General features: G+C 42.3%; 1 protein-coding gene across 2 annotated transcripts in view; it reads left to right on the plus strand.

Annotated features, from left to right (window-relative positions):
* LOC308313772 (disintegrin and metalloproteinase domain-containing protein 10-like) overlaps positions 1–13,665 on the plus strand; it is a 38,329-nt gene extending 24,664 nt beyond the window's left edge. For both annotated transcript variants that reach the window (XM_080761075.1, XM_080761076.1), the window contains exons 12-17: positions 2,032–2,215; positions 4,200–4,308; positions 7,938–8,042; positions 8,799–8,914; positions 10,859–10,985; positions 11,529–13,665. In XM_080761075.1, the coding sequence (XP_080617201.1) occupies positions 2,032–2,215; positions 4,200–4,308; positions 7,938–8,042; positions 8,799–8,914; positions 10,859–10,985; positions 11,529–11,773 (886 nt within the window). In that variant the 3' untranslated portion in view covers positions 11,774–13,665. The remainder of the gene's footprint in view (positions 1–2,031; positions 2,216–4,199; positions 4,309–7,937; positions 8,043–8,798; positions 8,915–10,858; positions 10,986–11,528) is intronic.

Here is a 13,665-nt window from a genome sequence, read left to right on the forward strand (position 1 = left end):
TGGATCAGAGCTAAAGCCTGCTTTCCTCCTTCTAACACTATGGATCAGAGCTTTCCTCCTAACACTATGGATCAGAGCTTTCCTCCTTCTAACACTATGGATCAGAGCTTTCCTCCTAACACTATGGATCAGAGCTTTCCTCCTAACACTATGGATCAGAGCTTTCCTCCTTCTGACACTATGGATCAGAGCTTTCCTCCTTCTAACACTATGGATCAGAGCTTTCCTCCTTCTAACACTATGGATCAGAGCTTTCCTCCTTCTGACACTATGGATCAGAGCTTTCCTCCTAACACTATGGATCAGAGCTTTCCTCCTTCTGACACTATGGATCAGAGCTAACGTTATTCCAACTCCCAGTAGCAGTTCAAGGACCCGTTCAGATGACATGGTTTCTAACTAAAAGGTTAAGGCCAACTATAATGTAAAATCTGTTATGGCTGTTACTGTACTGTACATACAGCTGTTACTGTATGTCCACGGAAGAAACACAGAGGTGTTTTCTTATGGTCATGTCACATATTTACAACCCTGTGGAATGCATTCCCCAACCTCTCAGAGAAATGCCCCCACCATCCAAACCTTCACTATTGCTTTCCCCAGCTATTTAATTTATTTAATTTCTTTGTGTGTTTTTCCCGTAATAAAGTTGTTTTTGATTTATCATGTCCCCCTTGTAAAGCATTTTTGTGTACTCAGAAAAGCTCTATATAAATTATGAAATTTGAGATATTATTATTACCCCTATTATTACTACAAAAACAATGTTTTATTGCTTAAACTTATGTATTCACTATTCATTGATTCACTAGTATACCAAAATCCATTAAAAAAATACTGATTAAATGTGATTAATTGAGATTAATTAATTACAAAGCCTCTGATTAATTATATTTTTTTTAATCGAGTCCCAGCCCTAATATTGAGTAAAAATAAACATTAGATTTTTCTACATTTAATTTGTGTACTCATGTCAGAGACCCAGCTCTGTCCTGTGGTCCTGTACTGCCACCTAGTGGCCAAAATGATTGTGGTTTTGTTGGATGAAATGAAACTGTTTTTTTTTTTTAAATAAAATACTCTCGACACACTGGTTACAAATAAAAAAATGTTTTGTTTAAATTAAATACACACTATAATAAACTCAAATAAAACTGATCAGATTAAAAAAATGTTGCTTTTTTTTGGTCCCTGGTGTTGGAATGACCTGCAGACCACCAGACTCAAACTGGTTCTGTGATCCACGTGCAGACCACCAGACTCAAACTGGTTCTGTGATCCACGTGCAGACCACCAGACTCAAACTGGTTCTGTGATCCACGTGCAGACCACCAGACTCAAACTGGTTCTGTGATCCACCTGCAGACCACCAGACTCAAACTGTTTCTGTGATCCACGTGCAGACCACCAGACTCAAACTGGTTCTGTGATCCACCTGCAGACCACCAGACTCAAACTGGTTCTGTGATCCACGTGCAGACCACCAGACTCAAACTGGTTCTGTGATCCACCTGCAGACCACCAGACTCAAACTGGTTCTGTGATTCTTCTAGTGAGTTCTAAAAGGATTGCCATCATGGAACACACTTCCCAAACACTGCTCCTGCTTTCTCTTGCTTTTTAGTTTATTAGGCAAACTTAGTATTTGTATATTAGCCTTTATTGGTTGCGTTATTAAATATATCAAATATATCAGACATTCAGATTACTCACATTTGAAGGGATTTAAATTCCTCCTGTTTTTCTTCCCCATGCAGTCCCAGCAGTCCCCTGTTGGCCTCCAGAATGTTTAAATCCTTCCTGTGTTCCTCCTCAGTCCCAGCCAGGGTCCCTGTTGACCTCCAGAATGTTTAACCCATTCTGGGCGGGCACCCCTTTTGGTGTTAGCATTATGTTATGCTTTAGCTATTGAAAAATAGCAGATCTAACCCATTTTTGAAAAATCAAAGAACAACTGACATCTTCAAACAGACATTTTTAAAATCTGATCTCGGGTAAGAATGTTTAAATCCTCCCTGTGTTCCTCCTCAGTCCCAGCCAGGGTCCCTGTTGCACTCCAGAATGCACCTTCAGAGGCCGTAACGAGAAGTGCAGGGAGGAGTCAGAATGCGCTCACCAGGGAATGTGCAACGCTGGGACGGCCCAGTGCCCGACCTCTGAACCCAAGGCCAACTTCACCGCCTGCCACGGAGAGACGCAAGTCTGCCTCAACGGGGTGAGTTAACCCCTAACCCTAAAGCATCTAAACCCTAAACCCTAACCCTCTAAACCCTAACCCTGTCACGGAGAGACACAAGTCTGCCTCAACGGGGTGAGTTAACCTCTCATCATCATCTTCATTTATTTAACTCACGACCATGATCACATGGTTTGGAGCACAGATTCATAAAAGTATACAATACATTACAGATTACACGATATACATGGACATATCGGAAGGCTTTCCCTATTTGTATACAGTGGAAGAACATTTTTCAGAAAAGCACCCAATTTATAGATTACTTTTTGTTTTTCAGATTTTAGTAATGCAATTAGTTTAAACATAGAAGGGTAGGTAAAAAAATAAAGTGGCAGGTATTTTTGCCTGAAATTCATAATGCCAGTATTCTTGCATTCCAACAGAACATGATACTCATCTCCAATTCTGGCTTCATTACATGGGTTACAAATCCTCTGACTTCTTTCCAATCTTTTATATCTACCGATGACCTTTGGGATTCTTGTGTTGTTTAGCCTAAGGTTGCAAATAGCCTGTCTATACTTACGGTTTTCACATAGAAGGTATTTTTCTAGTTTGAACTCTTCTTTTTAAAGCAAAATAATTCAACAATGTGCTTCAGGAAGAAAATATGGTCACTGGTGGAGTAATTCTTTCTAAAGCCTGCCTGGGTTTCCCTCAAGATAGAATTGTCTTCACAGAAGTTTAGCAGCCTTGTATTCAGTACGTTTGTGAACAATTTACCCTTGCAACTCAGAAGCGTGATCCCTCTATAATTATCACAGTCGGCAGTATTGCCTTTCTTGAAAATTGGTATGATCATGCCGAGTGTCCAAACTTCAGGGAAGATACCAGAGTCAAGGATCTTGTTAAACAGGGCTGTATATAGTGGCACAAAAATGCTTGCTGTACATTTGATATACTCATTTAAGATTTGATCAATACCTGCTGCCTTGCCCGATTTTAATTTTGAGATAACCTCGTTGATTTCCTGATCTGTGAATCTAGCATTTAGGGCACTGTCGTCATGGTTGAGTGTTTCAAAATCAACCTCTGGCATCTGGTTCATTTGCACATCCCAGTCAGAAAGACTCTTGAAGTGTTCATAGAGCTCTTCTGGTGGGATTGGGCATTGCTCCTTATTTCTGCCGGGGCCACTAAGCATCTTCCAGAAAAGCTTTGGATTTTTAGACTTAGAATCTTTTTAGAATTTTTTTAGAATCATTTTATTTGTCTTTTTCCTATGTACTTACATACAAAAGAACATGAAATATCGTTTCCCCACAGTTATTGGCAGTGCAACATAAAACATAGAGCCTATTTAAAAACACAAGCTAAAAACTAAAACCAAACATGGACAGACATTTAAAAAAGAGACCCCAGTATGTCTCTTCTTTAAATGTCTGTCCATGTTTGGTTTTAGTTTTTGCACTCAGCAGCTCCTTATTAAACGAGTTTCTATATTCTTTCTGGGCTTTAAACAGCTCTTTCTTGTATTCTTTACTATTTATTTAACCTTACATTTCTGGTAGTTACTTCATTTTTATGTAATTTGTGCATTCTCTTTGCTTTAAGATATAATTTCCTTTTTTGACAACACTCTTTGTTAAACCATACTGCTTTTTTAATTTTGCTGCTTTGCATTTCTATGTCTATCCATTCTTTTAGGGAATGTGACTGCTGCGCTACTAATCAGTAAATGACAGGTTTCTTTTGCTATTTCATCCACTGATAGGTTATCTTGGTCAATTAACAGTTTATTCAATTAATCAAGCTGAATGTGTTTTATGTACTCGTCTGCCTTAAGTGGATCCCATTTACCTATTTGTTGATTTTCTCTATTTACCCGCTCCGTGGGGCCCTCAACCTGTTGATGGACTCTTTCCATGTTTACCTCCAAGATCAGAAAACAGTGGGTCAAAGGCTTCTGTGTACCTCTAACTGTAATATACAGTAATATATATCATTGTGTGTGTTGCAGGGCTGTTCGGGCTCCATCTGTGAGAAGTACGGTCTGGACGTGTGCACGTGTCAGAGCCAGGACGGAAAAGACGAGACGGAACTCTGTCACGTCTGTTGTATGGACAAGAGTGAGTTATACACCTATATGTTACTCTATATAAATATGTTACTGTTAGAGTGAGTTATACACCTATATGTTACTCTATATAAATAGGTTACTGTTAGAGTAAGTTATACCTACAGTAGCTTAGCAGCACTATAATTGCATTGTATGTAGTCATAGCACTTTATAGTTCACATGTATATTGTATAATATATAATATAGTATGGTATGTATAGTTGACATAGATACTCCACTGTTACGTTCTTAGTTTATACATGATTCATGATAACTACTTTTTATATATGTGATGTATGCCATGCTTTTGTTTTTGCTTAAATGTAAGTCGCTCTGGATCAAGAGCGTCTGATAAATGCCTAAATTGTAAATTATAAATTATGGGTCATGGTGTTGTCTTGGTGGGGTACAGTAGGTTATGGGTCATGGGGTCATGGTCAGACCTGCACACAAGCGGTGCGCCAGTGCGCATGCGTCGTCAAAATTAATTCTGCGCTGTCAATCAAGCGCCGGGAAGCGCTTCTGCGTACTAACAGCCGGGGCCGCACAGAATGATTATTATGGCCAGATTACTAGTGCATTCTGTGGCGAGAGCATTTCCCACTGACTGCCACTCAAAGTAGCTACTACTGGCCAATCACAGCACGTCTTGCACAAGTGCACTGGCCATTGTGGCCAATCACAGCGCGTCCATGCTGCTCATTGCTGGGAGGAGGAGGGCGGTTGACAGGAGGACAGGAGTTTACTACTGAGAAAACCTCACACAAATGGTTCGGCTTCTTCGTTTCAGATGTGGAGCGAACTAAAAAGTTAAAAGTTGTAAAAGGGCACGTTTTGGATGCTTTGCACTCTCTTCCCATTGGCCGCTGTGCTTGTGTTTGTTTTCCGGGTGCTGGAGCAAGTTGCTCGTGTGATGTCCCCCCCCCCCCCCCCCCCCCCAGTGCAGCACTGGTATTGTGTCGACCAGAAGCAGAAACCACTGGTTTCTGGAGTAAACCATTCTAACAGACTGTCAAAGTTATTTACACAGAGTCGGCACACGTTGGTTTTTTTCTTAGACGGTGTGGTGGGTTCTTCAGCCATTCTCCTCATTTTCCTCGCATAGCCTCGTTTGAAGTTCCACTGGTAATGATTTCCTCACGGCGTTATTTTGAGGGGTGCACACCGCTCAGAGCCCTGAGGGGTGCACACCGCTCAGAGCCCTGAGGGGTGCACACCGCTCAGAGCCCTGAGGGGTGCACACCGCTCAGAGCCCTGAGGGGTGCACAACGCTCAGAGCCCTGAGGTCACGTCATTTGGAGCGACGCCTACGCGGAAGGGTTGACTCCCACTTTTAGACCAGTGCAACCTGAACCCATGCGTAAATCCAGGCTTTCATTTTTCGTGCAGACGAAATGAAAGCCTGGGTATCTAGGCTATCACAGCCTAGGCACCGGCCACCGACTTTTTACCATACTCTAAGCTTTTTACGGGTACAGGTTTTTAGTTCCGACATAGTGGAGTGGGAGGAGTACAAAGCATTGCGGACCAACATGAAGCTTATCAACATGACAACAGCGTGTCCCGACATACTGTCCCTTATTATCGTAAAGTCGGGTTAGTGTACACTGTTTGTTTTGCACCGAGGAGCCATGTGTGTCTGACTGTCTGACTCTGTGTTGACTGTGTACGTCGCCTCGGCTAAAAACAAGAGGGAAGCCTGACGTATGCTTCGCCGTACGACGTGTCGTATGTTAAACAAATAGCTGATCTGCAAGCTCACACCGTGTCGCCTCCGCAACACGTTGTGAGCTAGTAGATCGGCTATTTAAATAAAAAAATATAAAATAAAGTATCTAAATATGGCTTTGATGCTCATATTATCCTTAGGAAGTATTAAGAAGTTTGTATTAGAATATGCATATAGGGCTGGAATACACATGGACCTATAGCTGCAATTTGCAACTATAGATCTTTTTTATAATGGGATGAATCTAGAGTTGCAATACTCTCCATTGACTCCCCAGTCCCCACTTATCCAATAAATATCGTTTTTGCTATAAGTTATTCATGCATCATGTACTAGACCAAGTAACTCCTCCAGGTGCTCCTCTGAGTACTAGACCAAGTAACTCCTCCAGGTGCTCCTCTGAGTACTAGACCAAGTAACTCCTCCAGGTGCTCCTCTGAGTACTAGACCAAGTAACGCCTCCAGGTGCTCCTCTGAGTACTAGACCAAGTAACTCCTCCAGGTGCTCCTCTGAGTACTAGACCAAGTAACTCCTCCAGGTGTTCCTCTGAGTACTAGACCAAGTAACTCCTCCAGGTGTTCCTCTGAGTACTAGACCAAGTAACTCCTCCAGGTGCTCCTCTGAGTACTAGACCAAGTAACGCCTCCAGGTGCTCCTCTGAGTACTAGACCAAGTAACGCCTCCAGGTGCTCCTCTGAGTACTAGACCAAGTAACTCCTCCAGGTGCTCCTCTGAGTACTAGACCAAGTAACTCCTCCAGGTGCTCCTCTGAGTACTAGACCAAGTAACTCCTCCAGGTGCTCCTCTGAGTACTAGACCAAGTAACTCCTCCAGGTGCTCCTCTGAGTACTAGACCAAGTAACTCCTCCAGGTGCTCCTCTGAGTACTAGACCAAGTAACTCCTCCAGGTGCTCCTCTGAGTACTAGACCAAGTAACTCCTCCAGGTGCTCCTCTGAGTACTAGACCAAGTAACTCCTCCAGGTGCTCCTCTGAGTACTAGACCAAGTAACTCCTCCAGGTGCTCCTCTGAGTACTAGACCAAGTAACTCCTCCAGGTGTTCCTCTGAGTACTAGACCAAGTAACTCCTCCAGGTGTTCCTCTGAGTACTAGACCAAGTAACTCCTCCAGGTGCTCCTCTGAGTACTAGACCAAGTAACGCCTCCAGGTGTTCCTCTGAGTACTAGACCAAGTAACTCCTCCAGGTGCTCCTCTGAGTACTAGACCAAGTAACTCCTCCAGGTGCTCCTCTGAGTACTAGACCAAGTAACTCCTCCAGGTGTTCCTCTGAGTACTAGACCAAGTAACTCCTCCAGGTGCTCCTCTGAGTACTAGACCAAGTAACGCCTCCAGGTGCTCCTCTGAGTACTAGACCAAGTAACTCCTCCAGGTGCTCCTCTGAGTACTAGACCAAGTAACTCCTCCAGGTGCTCCTCTGAGTACTAGACCAAGTAACTCCTCCAGGTGCTCCTCTGAGTACTAGACCAAAAAAGTTGTGTTCAGCATCTGGTCATGGTATAATCTTATTGTCTCCTTACAGTGAATCCTAACACCTGCTCCATTAGGGTTATGTTTAGGGGTACATTAGGTCAGGGGTCATGATATTGTCTTGGTGGGGTACAGTAGGTTAGGTGTACAGTAGAGGGGTCATAGTATCATAATGTATCGTGTATTTATTACAGTGAATCCTAACACCTGCTCCATTAGGGTTATGTTTAGGGGTACATTAGGTCAGGGGTCATGGTGTTGTCTTGGTGGGGTACAGTAGGTCAGGTGTACAGTAGAGGGGTCATAGTATCATAATGTATTGTGTATTTATTACAGTGAATCCTAACACCTGCTCCATTAGGGTTATGTTTAGGGGTACAGTAGGTTTACAGTAGAGTCATAGTGTCTTGGTCTCGTTACAGTGAATCCTAACACCTGCTCCTCGACGGGCTCAGAGAAGCTGGTCAGGTTCTTCGGTAAGAAGGTGACCACGCTGCCGGCCGGCTCGCCATGCAACGACTTTAAAGGTCAGTGAGTTATACACCTATATGTTACTCTATATAAATATGTTACCGTTCTACTTCTGTTCATCAAGGGTATAATCTATATGTTTACTGTATAATCATTATATTTATAATTCCCAGGGTACTGTGATGTGTTCATGAAGTGTAGAATCTATATGTGTACTGTATTATAATAATAATAATAATAATATTTATAATTCCCAGGGTACTGCGATGTGTTCATGAAGTGTAGAATCTATATGTGTACTGTATTATAATAATAATAATTATAATAATATTTATAATTCCCAGGGTACTGCGATGTGTTCATGAAGTGTAGAATCTATATGTGTACTGTATTATTATAATAATAATAATAATAATAATAATAATAATATTTATAATTCCCAGGGTACTGTGATGTGTTCATGAAGTGTAGAATCTATATGTGTACTGTATTATAATAATAATAATAATAATAATAATAATAATATTTATAATTCCCAGGGTACTGTGATGTGTTCATGAAGTGTAGAATCTATGTGTGTACTGTATTATAATAATAATAATAATAATAATAATAATAATAATAATAATATTTATAATTCCCAGGGTACTGTGATGTGTTCATGAAGTGTAGAATCTATATGTGTACTGTATTATAATAATAATAATAATAATATTTATAATTCCCAGGGTACTGTGATGTGTTCATGAAGTGTAGAATCTATATGTGTACTGTATTATAATAATAATAATAATAATATTTATAATTCCCAGGGTACTGCGATGTGTTCATGAAGTGTCGTCTGGTGGATGCAGACGGACCTCTGGCCAGGCTGAAGAAAGCGATCTTCAACCCCGAACTCTACGAGAACATCGCTGAGTGGATCGTGGTACGTAGTAGTAATAATAATAACTCTACGAGAACATCGCTGAGTGGATCGTGGTACGTAGTAATAATAATAATAATAATAACTCTACGAGAACATCGCTGAGTGGATCGTGGTACGTAGTAGTAATAATAATAATAATAACTCTACGAGAACATCGCTGAGTGGATCGTGGTACGTAGTAGTAATAATAATAATAATAACTCTACGAGAACATCGCTGAGTGGATCGTGGTACGTAGTAGTAATAATAATAATAATAACTCTACGAGAACATCGCTGAGTGGATCGTGGTACGTAGTAGTAATAATAATAATAATAACTCTACGAGAACATTGCTGAGTGGATCGTGGTACGTAGTAGTAATAATAATAATAATAACTCTACGAGAACATTGCTGAGTGGATCGTGGTACGTAGTAGTAATAATAATAATAATAACTCTACGAGAACATTGCTGAGTGGATCGTGGTACGTAGTAGTAATAATAATAACTCTACGAGAACATCGCTTAGTGGATCGTGGTACGTAGTAGTAATAATAATAATAATAATAACTCTACGAGAACATCGCTGAGTGGATGGTGGTACGTAGTAGTAATAATAATAATAATAACTCTACGAGAACATTGCTGAGTGGATCGTGGTACGTAGTAGTAATAATAATAATAATAACTCTACGAGAACATCGCTGAGTGGATCGTGGTACGTAGTAGTAATAATAATAATAATAACTCTACGAGAACATCGCTGAGTGGATCGTGGTACGTAGTAGTAATAATAATAATAATAACTCTACGAGAACATCGCTGAGTGGATCGTGGTACGTAGTAGTAATAATAATGCAGCTGGTTTTAACAGGCGAGTCTCTCCCAATGTCAACTGACTGAACGCTATGAAGTATAGGCTACTCTCACTTATACATTCTTTTTTATTTGACTATAATTGATTCAGAATTGAAGACTAAAGCCTTCGGAATAAATATACGCATGCCTTGATCACTGATCACTGGTACACCACCCTCCGAGCTGACGTGGAAATGAGCAGGTTTTATGACCGTCTGCCAAAGTTCAAATGATGAATTCCACACGTAACGGCGGAATGCTCGTAAAGGTCTGTACGCTCACGATATGAGCATAGGCGGCGTTGTGAATCTGGCCCAAGAACTAGAAGTCTAAGTCTAGAAAGATGAATCCTGTGGAATTACGAGTTTGGATGAATTTCATGACATTTGCAGTAAAAGTAAAACATTTCATGAAGGGGACATCTTAGATGTATAGACATCTTACACATATGTTATATGTATATGTTCTGTATAGCGGTATAATAAACTGTACTACATCTTCTAAAGATGACAATAAAACTATGCCATGCTGTATAGGGTTATAAAAACAACTTGAACTATAAGATCATTAACAACTTTAGATTTGGGGTTGAATATTAGGACAGTAACAGGGTCTCTCCTGGTGGGCGGTGTTGAGTTATTAGTGCAGCCGCGCCCGGCAGCCAGGCGAAAACTAGAGTTCTCAACAGGCCTGAAAATTAAGATCTTTCCCCCCATTTCAAAGCGCCAGCGCTCGCCCAGCAGTCTGCTGTCTCCCAGCAGTCTGCTGTCACCCAGGCGGATGCATGCACACTTCCCGCCCTCAGGCGTCTTACTGGTATTGGGACAGTAATAGGGTTTCTCCTGGTATTATGAGGACAGTAATAGGGTTTCTCCTGGTATTATAAGGACAGTAACAGGGTTTCTCCTGGTATTATAAGGACAGTAACAGGGTTTCTCCTGGTATTATAAGGACAGTAACAGGGTTTCTCCTGTATTATAAGGACAGTAATGGGGTTTCTCCTGTATTATAAGGACAGTAATGGGGTTTCTCCTGTATTATAAGGACAGTAACAGGGTTTCTCCTGGTATTATAAGGACAGTAACAGGGTTTCTCTTCCCTCTAGGCTCACTGGTGGGCGGTGCTGCTGATGGGCATCGCTCTCATCATGCTGATGGCCGGTTTCATCAAGATCTGCAGCGTCCACACGCCCAGCAGCAACCCCAAACTACCCCCTCCTAAACCTCTGCCAGGTAACTACCCCAAACTACCCCCTCCTAAACCTCTGCCAGGTAACTACCCCAAACTACCCCCTCCTAAACCTCTGCCAGGTAACTACCCCAAACTACCCCCTCCTAAACCTCTGCCAGGTAACTACCCCAAACTACCCCCTCCTAAACCTCTGCCAGGTAACTACCCCAAACTACCCCCTCCTAAACCTCTACCAGGTAACTACCCCAAACTACCCCCTCCTAAACCTCTGCCAGGTAACTACCCCAAACTACCCCCTCCTAAACCTCTGCCAGGTAACTACCCCAAACTACCCCCTCCTAAACCTCTGCCAGGTTACCACCCCAAACTACCCCCTCCTAAACCTCTGCCAGGCAACTACCCCAAACTACCCCCTCCTAAACCTCTGCCAGGCAACTACCCCAAACTACCCCCTCCTAAACCTCTGCCAGGTGAGTAAACTACCCCAAACTACCCCCTCCTAAACCTCTGCCAGGTGAGTAAACTACCCCAAACTACCCCCTCCTAAATAGAACGGTGTAATAATGACCTCTCTCTCCACTCAGGCACCCTGAAGCGTCGACGCGCGCAGCAGCAGCGAGCTAACGCTAACGCTAACGCCCAGGCGGTCCAGCCCCCCCACCACGGGGGAGGGGCCCGGGAGGCGGGGCCTCACCACGGGGGGGCGGGGGGGCGCGGACAGAACCAGAACCAGAGGCCTAGCGGAGCGGCCAGAGCCAGCCAGCCTCAGAGACACCGGAACCAACCCAACCCCCGAGAGAACTATCAGATGGGCCAGATGAGGCGCTGACCCTTGACCTACACACACACACACACACACATGCACACTCCCCCCGCAATGCCTTGGCCCCTCCTTGTGCCTACAGTGGGAACACACACATGCATGCTCACACACACACACACACACATACACACAAATGCGTGCGCGCGCAAACGTGTGCACACACACACACACACACAAACACACACACACACACACACACACACACACACACACACACACACACACACACACACACAAACACACACACACACAAACACACACACAAACACACACACACACACGCACGCACACACGCACTCCATCCAAAGACAAAAAGCCCAACAACAAGTCGGACATCTTCATCCATATTCCAGCTCTACTCTGATTGGCTCACGTGGGTGGCGGTCATGTTTTTTTTAATATCTTTTTTCTCCCCCTTTCTGAAGGAGTCAAGTTTTCCAAAAACGGCAAATTAAACATTTAAAACTATAGAGGACGGTTTAACGTGTTCGGCAGTGAAACTGTTTGAAAGAGCCCAGGGCGCACACACACACACACGCACGCACAAACACACGCAAACACACGCACAAACACACGCATGCGCGCGCACACACACACACACACAGTCTTGGTCATGTGACTGTACAGATTTAAATGTATCATAAATGAAGAAAAAACAGTATTTTCTTCTACTGTAAAATGAAGAGTTGTTTTTTTACTCTCAGGACTTCAAAAGGAAAAGGGTCTCCAGTTTGTGATTGATGTCGACTTGGTCCAATCAGAACTCCTATATGTATCCTTTGTACACTCTGAGTTACAGACCTGTAAGGGTCCATTTGGTTCCATGTGTTACACTCAGAGTCACAGACCCGTAAGGGTCCATTTGGTTCCATGTGTTACACTCTCAGAGTTACAGACCCGTAAGGGTCCGTTTGGAGGCGGTCCCCGGACCCTACATTGAGAATCAGAATCATGTGATTGGTTGAACCAGGTTGCCACTCGTTGTCTTTTTATTGTTGGGTTAAAAAATAAATCTGTAAAAATACTAGTTTATTTAAAATACTAGCTACTAAAGTAGCTAGTATTTAGAATACTAGATACTTTAGTAGCTAGTATTTAAAATACTAGATAGTTTCGTATCTAGTATTTAAAATACTAGATATTGTGACTAGAAGGGACCCTTTATTGTCTTATTTGATTCGTTTAGATTTATTTTGTTGAATATAAATAAATAACCACTAATTGAAGCCCATGGTTTTACCTGGTGAAGGTGCAGGTAAATGGTTTTACCTGGTGAAGGTACAGCTAAATGGTTTCACCTGGTGAAGGTGCAACTAAATGGTTTTACCTGGTGAAGGTACAGCTAAATGGTTTTACCTGGTGAAGGTGCAACTAAATGGTTTTACCTGATGAAGGTGCAACTAAATGGTTTTACCTGGTGAAGGTGCAACTAAATGGTTTTACCTGGTGAAGGTGCAACTAAATGGTTTTACCTGGTGAAGGTGCAGCTAAATGGTTTTACCTGGTGAAGGTACAGCTAAATGGTTTTACCTGGTGAAGGTGCAGGTAAATGGTATTACCTGGTGAAGGTGCAACTAAATGGTTTTACCTGGTGAAGGTACAGCTAAATGGTTTTACCTGGTGAAGGTGCAGGTAAATGGTATTACCTGGTGAAGGGGGTGGAGCTTCATATTGTTTCCATATTTGGTGTACAGATGGGGGGCGGGGCTTCGAGGCTAGGCGAGTCTAGTCCGGAGGTTATCCACGTTGTAAAAGTTGTACAGTACTTTCTGGAGAAATTAGCATTTCATTTGAAAATGAAATTACATTTTTGATACGTCTTGTTTTATGTTTTTGTATCTAATTCAGTCAGAGTAAATTGTTCAAAGATGTTCATAATATGTGACAAAAAAAAATAA

This window comes from Protomyctophum bolini (genome assembly GCF_963924005.1).
Source record: "Protomyctophum bolini genome assembly, chromosome: 4".
In the NCBI taxonomy this organism is placed as follows: Eukaryota; Metazoa; Chordata; class Actinopteri; order Myctophiformes; family Myctophidae; genus Protomyctophum; species Protomyctophum bolini.